This window comes from Anomalospiza imberbis, chromosome 15 (genome assembly GCF_031753505.1).
Source record: "Anomalospiza imberbis isolate Cuckoo-Finch-1a 21T00152 chromosome 15, ASM3175350v1, whole genome shotgun sequence".
Lineage (NCBI taxonomy): Eukaryota > Metazoa > Chordata > Aves > Passeriformes > Viduidae > Anomalospiza > Anomalospiza imberbis.
In genome coordinates, this window is record NC_089695.1 from 11,373,401 (window position 1) to 11,385,804 (window position 12,404).

At 35.7% G+C, this 12,404-nt stretch overlaps 1 protein-coding gene across 2 annotated transcripts in view; it reads left to right on the forward strand.

Annotated features, from left to right (window-relative positions):
* CNOT6 (CCR4-NOT transcription complex subunit 6) overlaps positions 1 to 9,317 on the forward strand; it is a 29,555-nt gene extending 20,238 nt beyond the window's left edge. Inside the window, exons 4-12 of one of the 2 annotated variants that reach the window (XM_068205861.1) lie at positions 398 to 483; positions 1,448 to 1,537; positions 1,644 to 1,712; positions 3,117 to 3,274; positions 3,783 to 3,937; positions 4,892 to 5,046; positions 6,009 to 6,239; positions 7,480 to 7,682; positions 8,335 to 9,317. In XM_068205861.1, the coding sequence (XP_068061962.1) occupies positions 398 to 483; positions 1,448 to 1,537; positions 1,644 to 1,712; positions 3,117 to 3,274; positions 3,783 to 3,937; positions 4,892 to 5,046; positions 6,009 to 6,239; positions 7,480 to 7,682; positions 8,335 to 8,547 (1,360 nt within the window). In that variant the 3' untranslated portion in view covers positions 8,548 to 9,317. Of the gene's footprint in view, positions 1 to 397; positions 484 to 1,447; positions 1,553 to 1,643; positions 1,713 to 3,116; positions 3,275 to 3,782; positions 3,938 to 4,891; positions 5,047 to 6,008; positions 6,240 to 7,479; positions 7,683 to 8,334 lie in introns of both variants that reach the window. The other variant, XM_068205860.1, reaches the window with a different exon arrangement.
* Positions 9,318 to 12,404: the final 3,087 nt, after the last annotated feature.

The following is a 12,404-nucleotide window of genomic DNA, read 5'->3' on the forward strand; positions in this document are numbered from 1 at the left end:
CATGATCCTGGATTTTTAAATTTGATTTCAGGGATAAAATTTCTCTTTATTTCTTGAACACAGCTGACCTGTTTCATGGTCTAGTTTGTCTGAGCTGTTACTGCTTCATCACTTGTAGATACTAAAGTGTTTAATTATTGCTAATGTTCACAAAATGTCTGACTGTTTAAGATAAACTCTCCAAACAGCTCCTTTCCTCTCTCTTTCAACATAATGTTTTTTGTCTGGGTGTGTGTTTGAGTACAGCAGGATTTCCCTAACCCTTGCTGTTTAGTCTCTGAATTTTTCAATATTGTGGTTTGCTACTATATTGATTGTCTTTTAGTTCAGTTCTTGTACTGCTGCAGATAAACATTGCTCTGTTTTCAGACCCATATGATTCTTGCTCTGTCTACAGGGAACTACATTTAAATAACAACCTGTTACGAGTTTTACCTTTTGAGCTGGGAAAACTGTTCCAGTTACAGACTTTGGGTCTGAAAGGTACTGCTGTTTTTTTCTTGGTGTCTGTGCTTGTTTAGTGATACTGCTGCTGAGCTGTAATGGCTGTAGTCTGCTGGTTCATAAAATGTTACTGATTAGCAATCCAGATGTAGCTGCTCACTCCACATTTATAAATACTGTTACTTAGGGATTATTTAGAAAAATAACAGGTTTGGCAGAGCAGTGCCCATAGAAAGAGGTTTCCTTTTCTTTTTGCAGACTGTGCAGAAGCTTTCTGTTGCTTGCATGGGGGTTGAATGCAATTCTGCTTTAACTAAGAAATAGTCTGTGGTTAACTGTGGTACATCTCCAGCCAGAAAGGGAACATCTTTGTACAGCTGCAGGGTTCTGTGCTGTTCATGCAAGCAGCAATTCAAGTATTTTCCTTTTTTTTGTTCCCCCTTCTGAACTTTATGGATTCTAGCTATAAAATTGCTGACCTTGGGGAATTTTGAGTCACAAAATCAGAAGCACTGAGAGATATAATACCTCTATACACTGTTAAGTCTCAAAAGTCTGTTTATCTCCCCCTTAAAACTGGGCACTTGCAGTGTGTGTTGTCCATTACAACTTCTACAATCTGCTTATGTTTGGCAGATGGCAGAGTCTCTGCTGAGATCTGTCAGATCAACTGCTGGTGGATGTTTCACACTGAACAGAGGTGGCTCCTGTGTTTGTGCTCATCAGCTCTGCCTCTTGTACCACACAAGTTCTTCACTGCTCTTAGTCCAAGCACCACCTTTGGGATGCTCAGTCCCACAGCAGAATCAGCAGGGAATGTTGTTAAGCTTCACTAGGGCTGTCCACACATCCAGAGTTCTGTGGGACTGAAGACCTGAGATCTGAAATTCCGAAGTAGTTCATAGTAGATCTTGTCTCCAAGATGTCAGCTTTCAACACTGATATGCAAGTCTGCAATAGTTTCTGTATATTTTAGTCAATATTCCTGTGAATTGGTTTGTAGGAAACCCACTTACACAGGATATTCTGAACCTGTATCAGGAACCAGATGGGACACGACGGCTACTGAACTATTTGCTTGATAATTTGGCAGGTACTGCAAAAAGAAGTAAGTGATCATTCTTCAAACATTTCTTTCTGCTGTGTGAAATAAATGTGATTATCACTTGTTGTATCTCTATTTTAAAATGTTCCCATAGTTTCGACAGAACAGCCACCTCCAAGATCCTGGATTATGTTGCAAGAACCAGACCGTACAAGACCAACAGGTACTGTAACGCTTCAAGGATTTCTCATTTCTTCTATTTTCCTTTTAATAAAAGCTGTTGATCTTTACTGGAAAAGAAGTTAATGCTTAAATTAACCAATCATCTCTGCAGTGCTGACCAGCCAGCTGAAGTCATTCTATCCCAATTGGAACACCTGTTCCAGATTTACCCATCTTTCACTCTAAAGTAATTTATTTTTAATTAATGTCCCCCTCACAGGAATTGAAACTGTTGTCCACAATTAGTTAAGCACTGGAATTATAACAGGCTTAATTTAACATTTGTCGAAGAATAAAAAAATTGAAGCATTTGAGTGTGATTTCCAAAAAATGTAGAATTAAGTAACCAGGGTATCATCCTTGATTCATTCAGCAGTTTTCTTGCTGCTGGGATTCAGGTCATGTTTAATTCTTTGCTAATTTTTTTTCTTGCCTAAATAGTTTAAAGTACAGTCTTTTCTATTTACCTGCACACCAAAAATCTTAGTGTATTTCTCAATTATTGCAGTGTCTTCTCTTTCAGGACTGATAATCCTCCCATTATTAAGGTGATTGCTTCAAAGATCATGATGTTAATGCAGTTTCTGTTTTGCTGTCACCTATTTATTTGTTTTCAAAATGCTAGACTTTGACCCCAGTCAGCCCAAGATTCTTTCCCTCAATTCTCTGTATCTTCAAGCAATGGTCTTGTTTCTTTTTTCTACATTTGAGAAGAGCTAAACAAGTATCTCGTTGTACCACAAATTTTTAAGTGCTTTTTAAAAACAAACCTAAAAACTCAACAAAACAACCCCCCAAATCCATTCTGCTGGATTACTTGTCAAATTGCCCCAGCCTGTCTCATTATTACTCCTGTTTCAAATTAATACAGAGAGGAGATATGTCTTGTCCTATGCCTGAATGGCTTTTTGAGGTGGAAATATTTGAGGGGTTAATATGCCTACACTTTTTCTTTGTGTGAAAGGATCCTCACCCTGCCTATGGATCTGTTACAGTTCGTGGTGGCAATAGTTAAGGTAGATTTTAAAGAATCTTAATTGTAGACATGCAAACCTCTGTGTAGCTGGCAAATACAAGTGTTCAAATACACTTATTTTGTTTTGGGTTTTTCACAGTACAGCACCACTTAGCATAAAACACATTTTTCTGCTCTTCACTGTGTTAACCATATAAAGGAGGGTGTTTGTTTCCTAATTAAATGCTAGAAGACAGCTGCCATAAGTCCAAACATGTAATTTGTCTCCCTAGAAGAACTAAAAATTTTTTTAAGCACAGATACACATGCTGTGTTTTGGTTGAAACAAATGAAGTGTGAATTGATAAATTTGCAGAAGACAAAAGTCAAGAACATAATTGTATTTTTATTTTAATCTATCAGTGTGTAAATAAAATTATTGTTCTGCAGCCTTGTTCTCTGTCATGTGTTACAATGTCCTGTGTGACAAATATGCCACCCGGCAGCTGTATGGCTATTGTCCATCCTGGGCCTTGAACTGGGAATACAGAAAAAAAGCCATTATGCAGGAGATACTGAGCTGCAATGCTGACATCATAAGTCTGCAGGTAAAAAAAATACACCATTCTTTCTTTTCCTTTTCTATTCCAGTGTGCTGGTTTCTTCACGTTAAATGTATTTTTAGTAAACGGTTTGTTTTCAAACCCTTCTGCAAACAAAAGAAAAAGAAGTCATGTTTAGAACATTATTTGTTGCTTGACATCAAAAGAAGGCTCTCAGCCCCCGCAGCTGGAATGGGAACCAGCAGCCCCTGATCAAAGCAATGTTCGTGGGGGTGTCTTTGTGCCTGTGTGTGTATGTGGGGCTGTAATTGACACATTTTCAAATAAGAGGCTAGAGATAATCATAACTCCAGGGATTACAGAAATTCATTTATATTTTCTTAAAATAGGGATATTGCTCTTGAATTTGCATTCTCTGATGTACTTATTTCTTAGATTTTTTTCCCCTTAAATCTAATTTGAAAATTATTTACACTTCTGAAGAGTCTAAATAATATCTGTCTTCTGTATTTTGCTAATAGTACATTCATGCTGTGCTGCCTTAACTTTACAGGAGGTTGAAACGGAGCAGTACTACAGTTTTTTCCTGGTAGAATTGAAAGAACGTGGCTATAATGGATTCTTCAGTCCAAAATCTAGAGCTAGGACAATGTCAGAACAGGAAAGAAAACATGTTGATGGTTGTGCAATATTTTTCAAAACAGAAAAGTAAGTGATGTGATTTGCTAAGCCTTCTGTTGTCTCTTGCTGTCTTTTACATAATTTCTCAGGTGGGTCTTATAGTTCACACAGTTGGGCTTTAACTGTCCTTTTGTAGCCAGGCAGGGTTTTGATACAGAGCGTTCCTACCCCTGGAAAGACTGGTTTATATGACAGAGATCATTCTGTGTGGAACTAACAATAAAAATTTAACCTTGAAATATTGAGTTGAACGCGATTTCATTCTGTTTGAGCAGTGCTGCTTGGGTGTTCACTGAATTACCCTTCACTTGTTGAAGTATAATAATAGAAAATGAAGGAAGTAATGAAAAAGAAGCAGATTTTCTTGCCTCTTGTTTTTTTTTTGAGTAAAGGAATTTATAATCCCCCAAATTGCAGAAATAAGGCCTCAGATGACATTGACTTTTTGATACATAAGCCTTTGGTAAAGCAAACAACAAGGGATCACTGCACACTTCTGTAAAAAAACCCTAATCATTCAAGAGCTGCAGCACTTACTGCTTGTGTTATATTGCACTTGTACAACTTTGGATGTGATGGTTATAATGTCCTTTGCTGCTTCCATTCCTGTGTATCCATAAGAAAATGTAGGTGCCAGGTTTGCAACCTAGTGGCATGGAAAATTATTTACTCCCTCTCTGTTAAATCTGCGTATTTGAACTAGGAACAGATGCAGAGTTAGAAACAAGCATGACTTCTCTAAAACACCTCTCTTTCTCTCTATCAACAAAATATTTTCATTGTAACTGAGGTACTATAAACTACATGAGCATTGCTATGAAAACTATCACTTGATTTCAATTTAGGATTTTATGAAATTATGTGACTGGCCAAGATTTTCACATCATAAATGTGTTTGAACTTTAATTAAAAGGAGAATTACTGATAACATTTCCAACTGTATCTGGCTGCTGAAAATTACATATTATGTTTTTCTTTCAGATTTACTTTGGTCCAAAAGCATACTGTTGAGTTCAATCAACTAGCAATGGCAAACTCAGAAGGTTCAGAGGCGATGCTGAACAGAGTTATGACAAAAGATAACATTGGAGTCGCTGTTCTGTTAGAACTGCGAAAGGAATTGATAGAAATGTCATGTAAGCCCCATTTCATTTATTTTTTAAATAGATGGTATTTTGTAAATGCAAAAAAATTACTCTTGTTATAATAAACAATAGAAACTAGGTTCTGCAGGTGAATTTGGCTTTGCAGATTTTATGTTCAGACAAATTTATTTCCAAAGAGGATTTTGGGGAAAAGTCATACTGCTTAAATGATGAGGGTTTTTTTTTTCCCCCCACTTGTATTTTTTAGGAAAAAAAGATATAAAAACTTGAGTGGTCTTGTTGTTTGGTTTTGGGTTTTTTTTTTTCTTAAAATAATGTACAAGTATCAAAGAATCAGGTGGTGGTAGTTGTGTGTTTCTGGATCATGTATCTCCATCATTTTAACTTACTTTCTTTGCTGTCATGCCTAAACAAACTATTTGTTCTGCCCTGTCATTCTTAATTTAGGAAATGTAAATTGGCTTTATAAGTAGCACAGTGGGAACCTACTCAACATGTAGTATATTTATCCAAATGATATTTTATTAATCCAGATTGTAGCAAACAAGCCTTTTAAGAAACACTTCCAGCAAGAGAGATAACTTAGAATTCAGAGCTTGCTGCCTAAGAAGATATGAACAGAACCTGTTTGCTGTCATAGCCTGAGGAAAGCTGCTGTAATTTTTTAGAAAAACATTATTTGCCTGTAATTAGGATTATCCATTACTTATGTTAATTTACAGTGAATACAAAAGCATTACATGTAACAAGAAGGTCTGTTAATGGTCTTGAATGTGAAATATCATTCCTAATGCTTTCTATCAACTAAAACGCTTGTTCAATGTAAGAGGAGTTATCTGACCCTCTTCATTCAAATGGTTTTAACCCTCTTGAAGTCATACTGATATTTTTTTTTTTGTCTCCTTAAACGTTTTGTTGTTTTTTTTTTTTTTTTGTAGTAGTATTTTCTGTTGCTGACTGAATTTAAATAAATAACTGATTTTAAATTTTAGCTGGAAAGCCACACCTTGGGATGGAAAAGCAGCTAGTTCTTGTAGCTAATGCACATATGCATTGGGACCCAGATTATTCTGATGTGAAGCTGGTTCAGACTATGATGTTCCTGTCCGAGGTAAAGAACATTATTGATAAAGCTTCTCGTAGTCTCAAACCTGGTGTTTCGGGAGAACTTGGAACCATTCCACTTGTACTGTGTGCAGATCTCAATTCTCTACCAGACTCTGGTAAGAGTTCTATTTCTTATTCTTTAGACTGTTTCAAGTGTCTAACAATTGTAAGTTTTTCTGTTTAGAGAATGCATTGTTTGATAATATAAGCTCTATAGGTGCTGAGGAGAGAGAACTGTTTCATTTGTGAGTGACCTTATTGCTTGTGCTGTAGTTGAACTGTGTCTGGTCTTTCAGAAGCATTTCCACTGTGATTTTGTTCCCTGTTTGTTCCTGTATTTTAAAGTATCTTCTAAAAATAACTGGAAACATGAGTGTGTTGCTGATAATTCGGTTTTCTTCATTTAAATGTGAAAAGATATTTTACCTTTAAATTTGCTACCATACAATGATTTTTGGTCATGTTTCAGAACTTCTAAAATTCAATACATCCTCTTCAGAAGGGGACTTTCCAGAGCTCTTTACCAGCATGGGACTTTGTTTCTTGACTTGGTGGCAACTTTATAAAGTGCAAAAAAAGAACACATTTAGTGGCTGCCACCTTGCTTGCTCAGCTACCCAGCTGAAGTGCTGTACTCAAGAGCCATGCCTCATCTCCTTTCCTGGTCCCCTTCCTTTTGGCTTCATCTTGGCAACTCTTAACACCTATTAGGATTTTAAGGAGCAGTTATTGCTCATCAGTTGTGGAAATGGGGTTCTTTTTGATCCAAGGAAGGCTAGTATCACTAGTGATGATTGCAAGGACCAGTTCACATGTCTTGTTGTGTCTTCAGAACAACTTGACTGCTTCTTTTACCTTCCAGAACTTTAACACAGCTATTCTGAAACTGAGGCACAATCATCGTTTTATGTGACACAAATCTAATCAATTTGGCTTTGCAGCCTCTTTAAAGGTAACTTCTTTTGAAGTAGTGTTTCGGAAGTTGGCTTTTTTGCAGCACTTCAGCTGAAGAACATTAAACGGCAGGATCTGAGCATATAAGCAAGAAGAGGCAGCCAATAACTAGCATTGATAGAATTCTCTTCTGATTTTTTTCATCTTCCCCTTCCCAATCTATGCCTTACTAATCTTCTCTTTTTTTTCTAATCAAAGTGTGTCTCTTTGTTCTAGGTGACATTTTCTCTTGATACACATTGCCCTGCAGTATTTTAAAAGAACTGCTGTTGATTTGTACTGTGTAATGTTAAGGTTTTGTTTATATAAAGCCTAAAGTTGGATGTCTGACTTCAAGTACTTACACACACTTATTTGCTGAATGTTTGTTAATACATTCTTGTTCGTTGTGTCTCCTCATAGGTGTTGTTGAGTACTTGAGCACTGGTGGAGTGGAAACAAACCACAAAGATTTTAAGGAACTGAGATACAATGAAAGTCTTACTAACTTCAGCTGTAATGGAAAAAATGGGACAACAAATGGAAGAATTACACATGGTTTCAAGTTGAAGAGTGCCTATGAGAATGGTCTAATGCCTTATACAAATTACACATTTGACTTCAAGGTAAGGACTTGCTTATATTTCAGAAATGTTTTCCATTTTCAAGTGCAACTAGTGTGATTTACTCTATGAAGTTATATAAGCTAATCTGTGTAGCTAAGTTCGCCGAGTTTATACTTAAAACATAGCAAACTAGAATGCCCAACACTTCAGTCTCCTAGAAACCATCTTATTCTTTTTAATAACTTGCAATAGCTTTACAAAGAGTTGGACCCCAACTTTTAACTTTTAACCTTCCCTGTAAACAGTTTTGATACTCCAAGCTAAATGACAGGGGCACTTAAGCTGTCAAGTACAAGGAAATAATCCATGTTGCTTCTGGAAAAGTCTTAAGCTCTCTGTTGCCCAGGGAAAGCAAAGATTGTTTTTTTCCTCTTCAAAATCAGCAAAATGTGATTTGAAGCTCTCTAGGAGGTTGGACCTCCCACAAAAGCATAGCAGAAGTGATAAAGGGTGGCCTTTTCTTTTGTTTTCCTAATCTATATTGAGCATTCCACTGGGCATAGGAAGAAGAAATCTCTTAAATTGTGGTGTTCTATAGAGAAGGAATGGGACATTTCATTACTTGTAACACTGAGCTCACCTCTTGTTTGGAATAATAACTTGAGACAAGAATAAATACTAACAATAATCTTTTTTTCCCCTTTTGTTTTAGGGTATTATTGATTACATCTTCTACTCTAAACCTCAGCTAAACATACTTGGCATTCTTGGACCTTTGGATCATCATTGGTTAATAGAGAACAATATAAGTGGTTGTCCACATCCACTCATCCCTTCTGACCACTTCTCACTTTTTGCACAACTGGAGCTTTTGCTGCCTTTCCTGCCTCCTGTAAATGGAATCCATCTCCCTGGCAGGAGGTAGTCAAATACATTTTAGAGGGCAACCTCAATCTAACTTGTACAATTGTAAAATCTGAATATAGAGGAGTGAGGTATGGCCAACAGGGATTTTTTTTTCTTAATAATCTTAATCTTAAATCTAATTATTTGCTAAAGACATAGTAAAAGCCAGGTGCTATCAACAGACACAATTCTGAGCCCAATATACTTTGTATACTGTTCCACAGCGATTGGTGCATTTGCACCTTTCTTTAATACATTACAATTAACCTTCCTGTTTCTTTTCTCCAACGTGACATTTTCATGCCTTGAAATAGGGAATTGTTATACAGTGTATTCTCTTTGCACAGTTATCTGTAGCACTACTTTTTTGAGGCCAGTAGGAACATCCACAGAACATTCTCCGTACTTCACTCCCTCCTTTTTCAGACTTGTTTGTAAAATACAGAATTTGAATTTAGCCTTTATTGATTGTATATGAACAACAGAAAACCTGATTTATGAGATTTTGTACTTTAAAAAAAAAAAAAAAAGAAAAATCAGATTTGGAAAATGATTGTATTGTAAACTAAGGCTAAATTTTTATCTGTTTTCATGTGTTATAAAGGCCAGCATGTAAAAGAGGTTGTCACAGGTTTTCTCTGCTAATGATTTGCACTGTTAGGGTTTTGTTAGCCCTTTTATACTACTTTTTATGTTCAATTGAGAACGTTGCTTTCAAAATCCAAACCTATAAAATATTAATATCTTACAAAGATAACAAAATACATTCTATTTCTGATAAAAAAGAAAGAGGCATAGAGTTCTCACAGAACAGATAAGCTGAGCAGTGAATATAAGTAGACCTGTATGGATTGAAAGTTTTTGCTGATGTGTACACACTCAGACGTTTTTCTCATCTCTAACTTTGAAGTAAAATCTAGCGATACTTGTGTAAAGCTTCTTCATTTCTGTTTTAAATATTTGTCCTATCTCCACTGTGCCTGCTTAAATTTGTTCTCAACTAGCACTGCCTGTGCATGCAGAGAGATCCTGTGCATCCTCTTTTATTTTTTTAAATAATGTTAACACTTGTGAAAATTTTATGAAGATACTTTTGTATAAGCTGTGGCATCTTTTTTCCTTTGTGAAGCATTGAATATCACACTTTGGAACATGTTCAGGTTATGGGTACACAGTTTCTAGCTTCTAATGCCCATGCACTGCTTCTATCAGTGTCATTGCACAGTGCCGTTTTTCCCACTGAGAGTTACTATCATGTGGATTCTCTTTCGTTTGTGTGTTCCTCAGTTTCTGAAAGTATAATTCCTTGAAGATAAAAACCTAGCCCTACATTTTCTATTAATGAAGCAGTGTAAAATAAATGCATCTTCAATACAGGTCCCAAAGACAATTCTTCAGATCATATTTTAAAGTGACCAAGTCTTATTTTAAAGTGTCAAGCAAGACCGAAGTTATAGTGTACCCTCAGTGCCATTTGTGTCATGAAGCCAAGTATATAACAGCTTACAAATTCAACTTGTCTATTTCTATCCTGAAAGGGAGAATTCATCATCTCCTTAAACTAATACAATTTGAATAATAAATGTAAAAAAAAATAAATTAATAATGGAGATAGAGCTTGGTCTTAAACAGCTTTTGTTTCAGCTGCGGGCAGGGAAGCAAAAGGACACTGAGCATTAAGAGAAAACTTTCTAAATATTGTGAATTTTTTATATATAAGAGAATGGATTGGTAATCAAAATTTTATTGAAAAGTAGTCAGCACATAAGTGTGCTCAAACCGTTCTGTTTTAAGCTCAAAGTAAAAATTGCAAACAGTTCGGATGTGTAAAATGTACATTTTAAAATTTCAATACAAGAATTTTTGATCTTGAATCCTTGTCTGGGACCTGATCTCTTGGGGTTATCTTGTTTTGGTTTTAGTTGTAAAAACACCAAACATGTCCAGTTTATAATCAGTACATTGAAATGCTGGTAGTATTGCTGTAGTAGATTTAATGCGTAGTGTTATTTTTTTTCTGTTTGTTTTTTGGGGTTTTTTTGTAAAGTGTGAATAAAAGGTGTTTTACTCATGTTTCCTTAATGATGTCTTGGTAATGTACATCATGACAATTTCCAGTAATGATGAGCCAATTTAGCTTGTCAGACTAAGCAAACTATTTTTCTTTTCTGAAATCTGGATTGTGTAAGGAATCCAGAAAGCTTTACAGAAGGGGAAGGGAAGCACTTACTCATTTTGTATTTTTTTAGAGGGGGATAATTTACTTTAATAGATGCTGGAGCTTGAGTGCACTTGTTAGATTCTAAAGGTTTGAGCTTTATCCAGTATGTGTTCTCCTCTATTGCTTAGTCTTAAAAAATATTTGAATTTATGACAGCATGTGAAAATATGGCCCCTTGTGCTTTTGGAGACACAACTGTTCCTGCTTAGTCACCTTATGGTCTAAGGGTCCATTTGAATAACCATTTCCTCCAGCTTTTTTAGTAGTCCATCAGGTCCTGATTGAAAACCCTCTGAATCCATTGAAGACACTCCTTTGACTTCACTGGGTTTTGACTGGACAGCAGCTGTGACTCGGGGGCTGAATGAAGGAAGGAGAAATGTTTTGAAAATAGGGAAAGACTAGATGGCACCAAAACAGAGCTATTTGTCAAACAATCTCTCAAAGAAAATACATTCTTGTGTCAAACAAATCTAACTCAAAAGTCTCAATTTCCAGCTATAACATAGAATAAGGCAATAAACCGTGTCTTCACAAAATCAAAATGTTTGCTTCATAGTTTTTAACATGAAATGGTTATTTGCAATATTTTTATTCGAGGTGGTTTTGGGTGTTGCCATAATGTACCTTCAGTGTTCTTGTTGTAAAAGCACATACAGCAAAAGTCACAGAACATCCTTGGGGTTGAAAGGATTTATTTAGGTAAGACCAGGCTTTTTTCCACTTAAAGTACACTCTGCCATATCTTGTCCAGTTTTATTTACATTTACCAAGAGTTCTGGGTGTCAAAGTGTAAATTGAACTACACCCTTAAATAAAACAATTGTTTAGAGTACAAGACTAATACCACAAGTTACTGCTTTTAAACATAACACAAGTAGGGGGCAAAAGAGCATATATATTGGTGTGTGTTGTAATTATTTTGTGCTTTTAGCAGCTTTAAATTAAAGGTAAATTTGGCTAGCATTTGACTGAACTGATTTTAAGAACATTGTATGCATCTTAGATGTAACTTCAGCAAATCTCTCAAGGTTGTGTTTTTTTTTTTTTAATAGCAGGCTTAGAAAATAGCTTATGCTTTGCTTTTTCAACCATGCAAAACCAGTATGAAAGACAAAATAATTGCAACACCATTGTGGGGGAGGGGGAAAAAGAAAACTAATTACACTGTAAAACTTTGAAAAGTTCAGTTAACCGCTTCAGTAGCAAAGCCTTTCTCATCCAGCCGGACACAGTATTTTTTAGTATGTTAACTGCTATTCTTTTCTTTTGGTTGCATAAATTTGTAACACTTAAGTGTCTTGGTATGTTTAAGTAGTGTCTAAAATAGAATATCTTAGTCTTTATTCACAGTACTTCTGTATAATGTGTAATGCACTGGACTAACTCTTGTTTACCATTCATGTAACAAAAACCAGCACATTATCTGCACTAAGCTCAAAGAATGTTGCATTTGTCTATAGGCAGCTCTTCAATAAGATAAATGGGAAACTGAATATGGTCTGATGGTAAACAAGGGCTTTTACTGTTCTCTTCAGTGGAACTTTCTTCTTGGTCAAATTTTAACTAGTTAGTATTATATTTATATACAGGGTCTTCTTTTTCTTTACCAATGTATTTTCCTACTCATAGCTGACCAATAAATCCAGTATCTG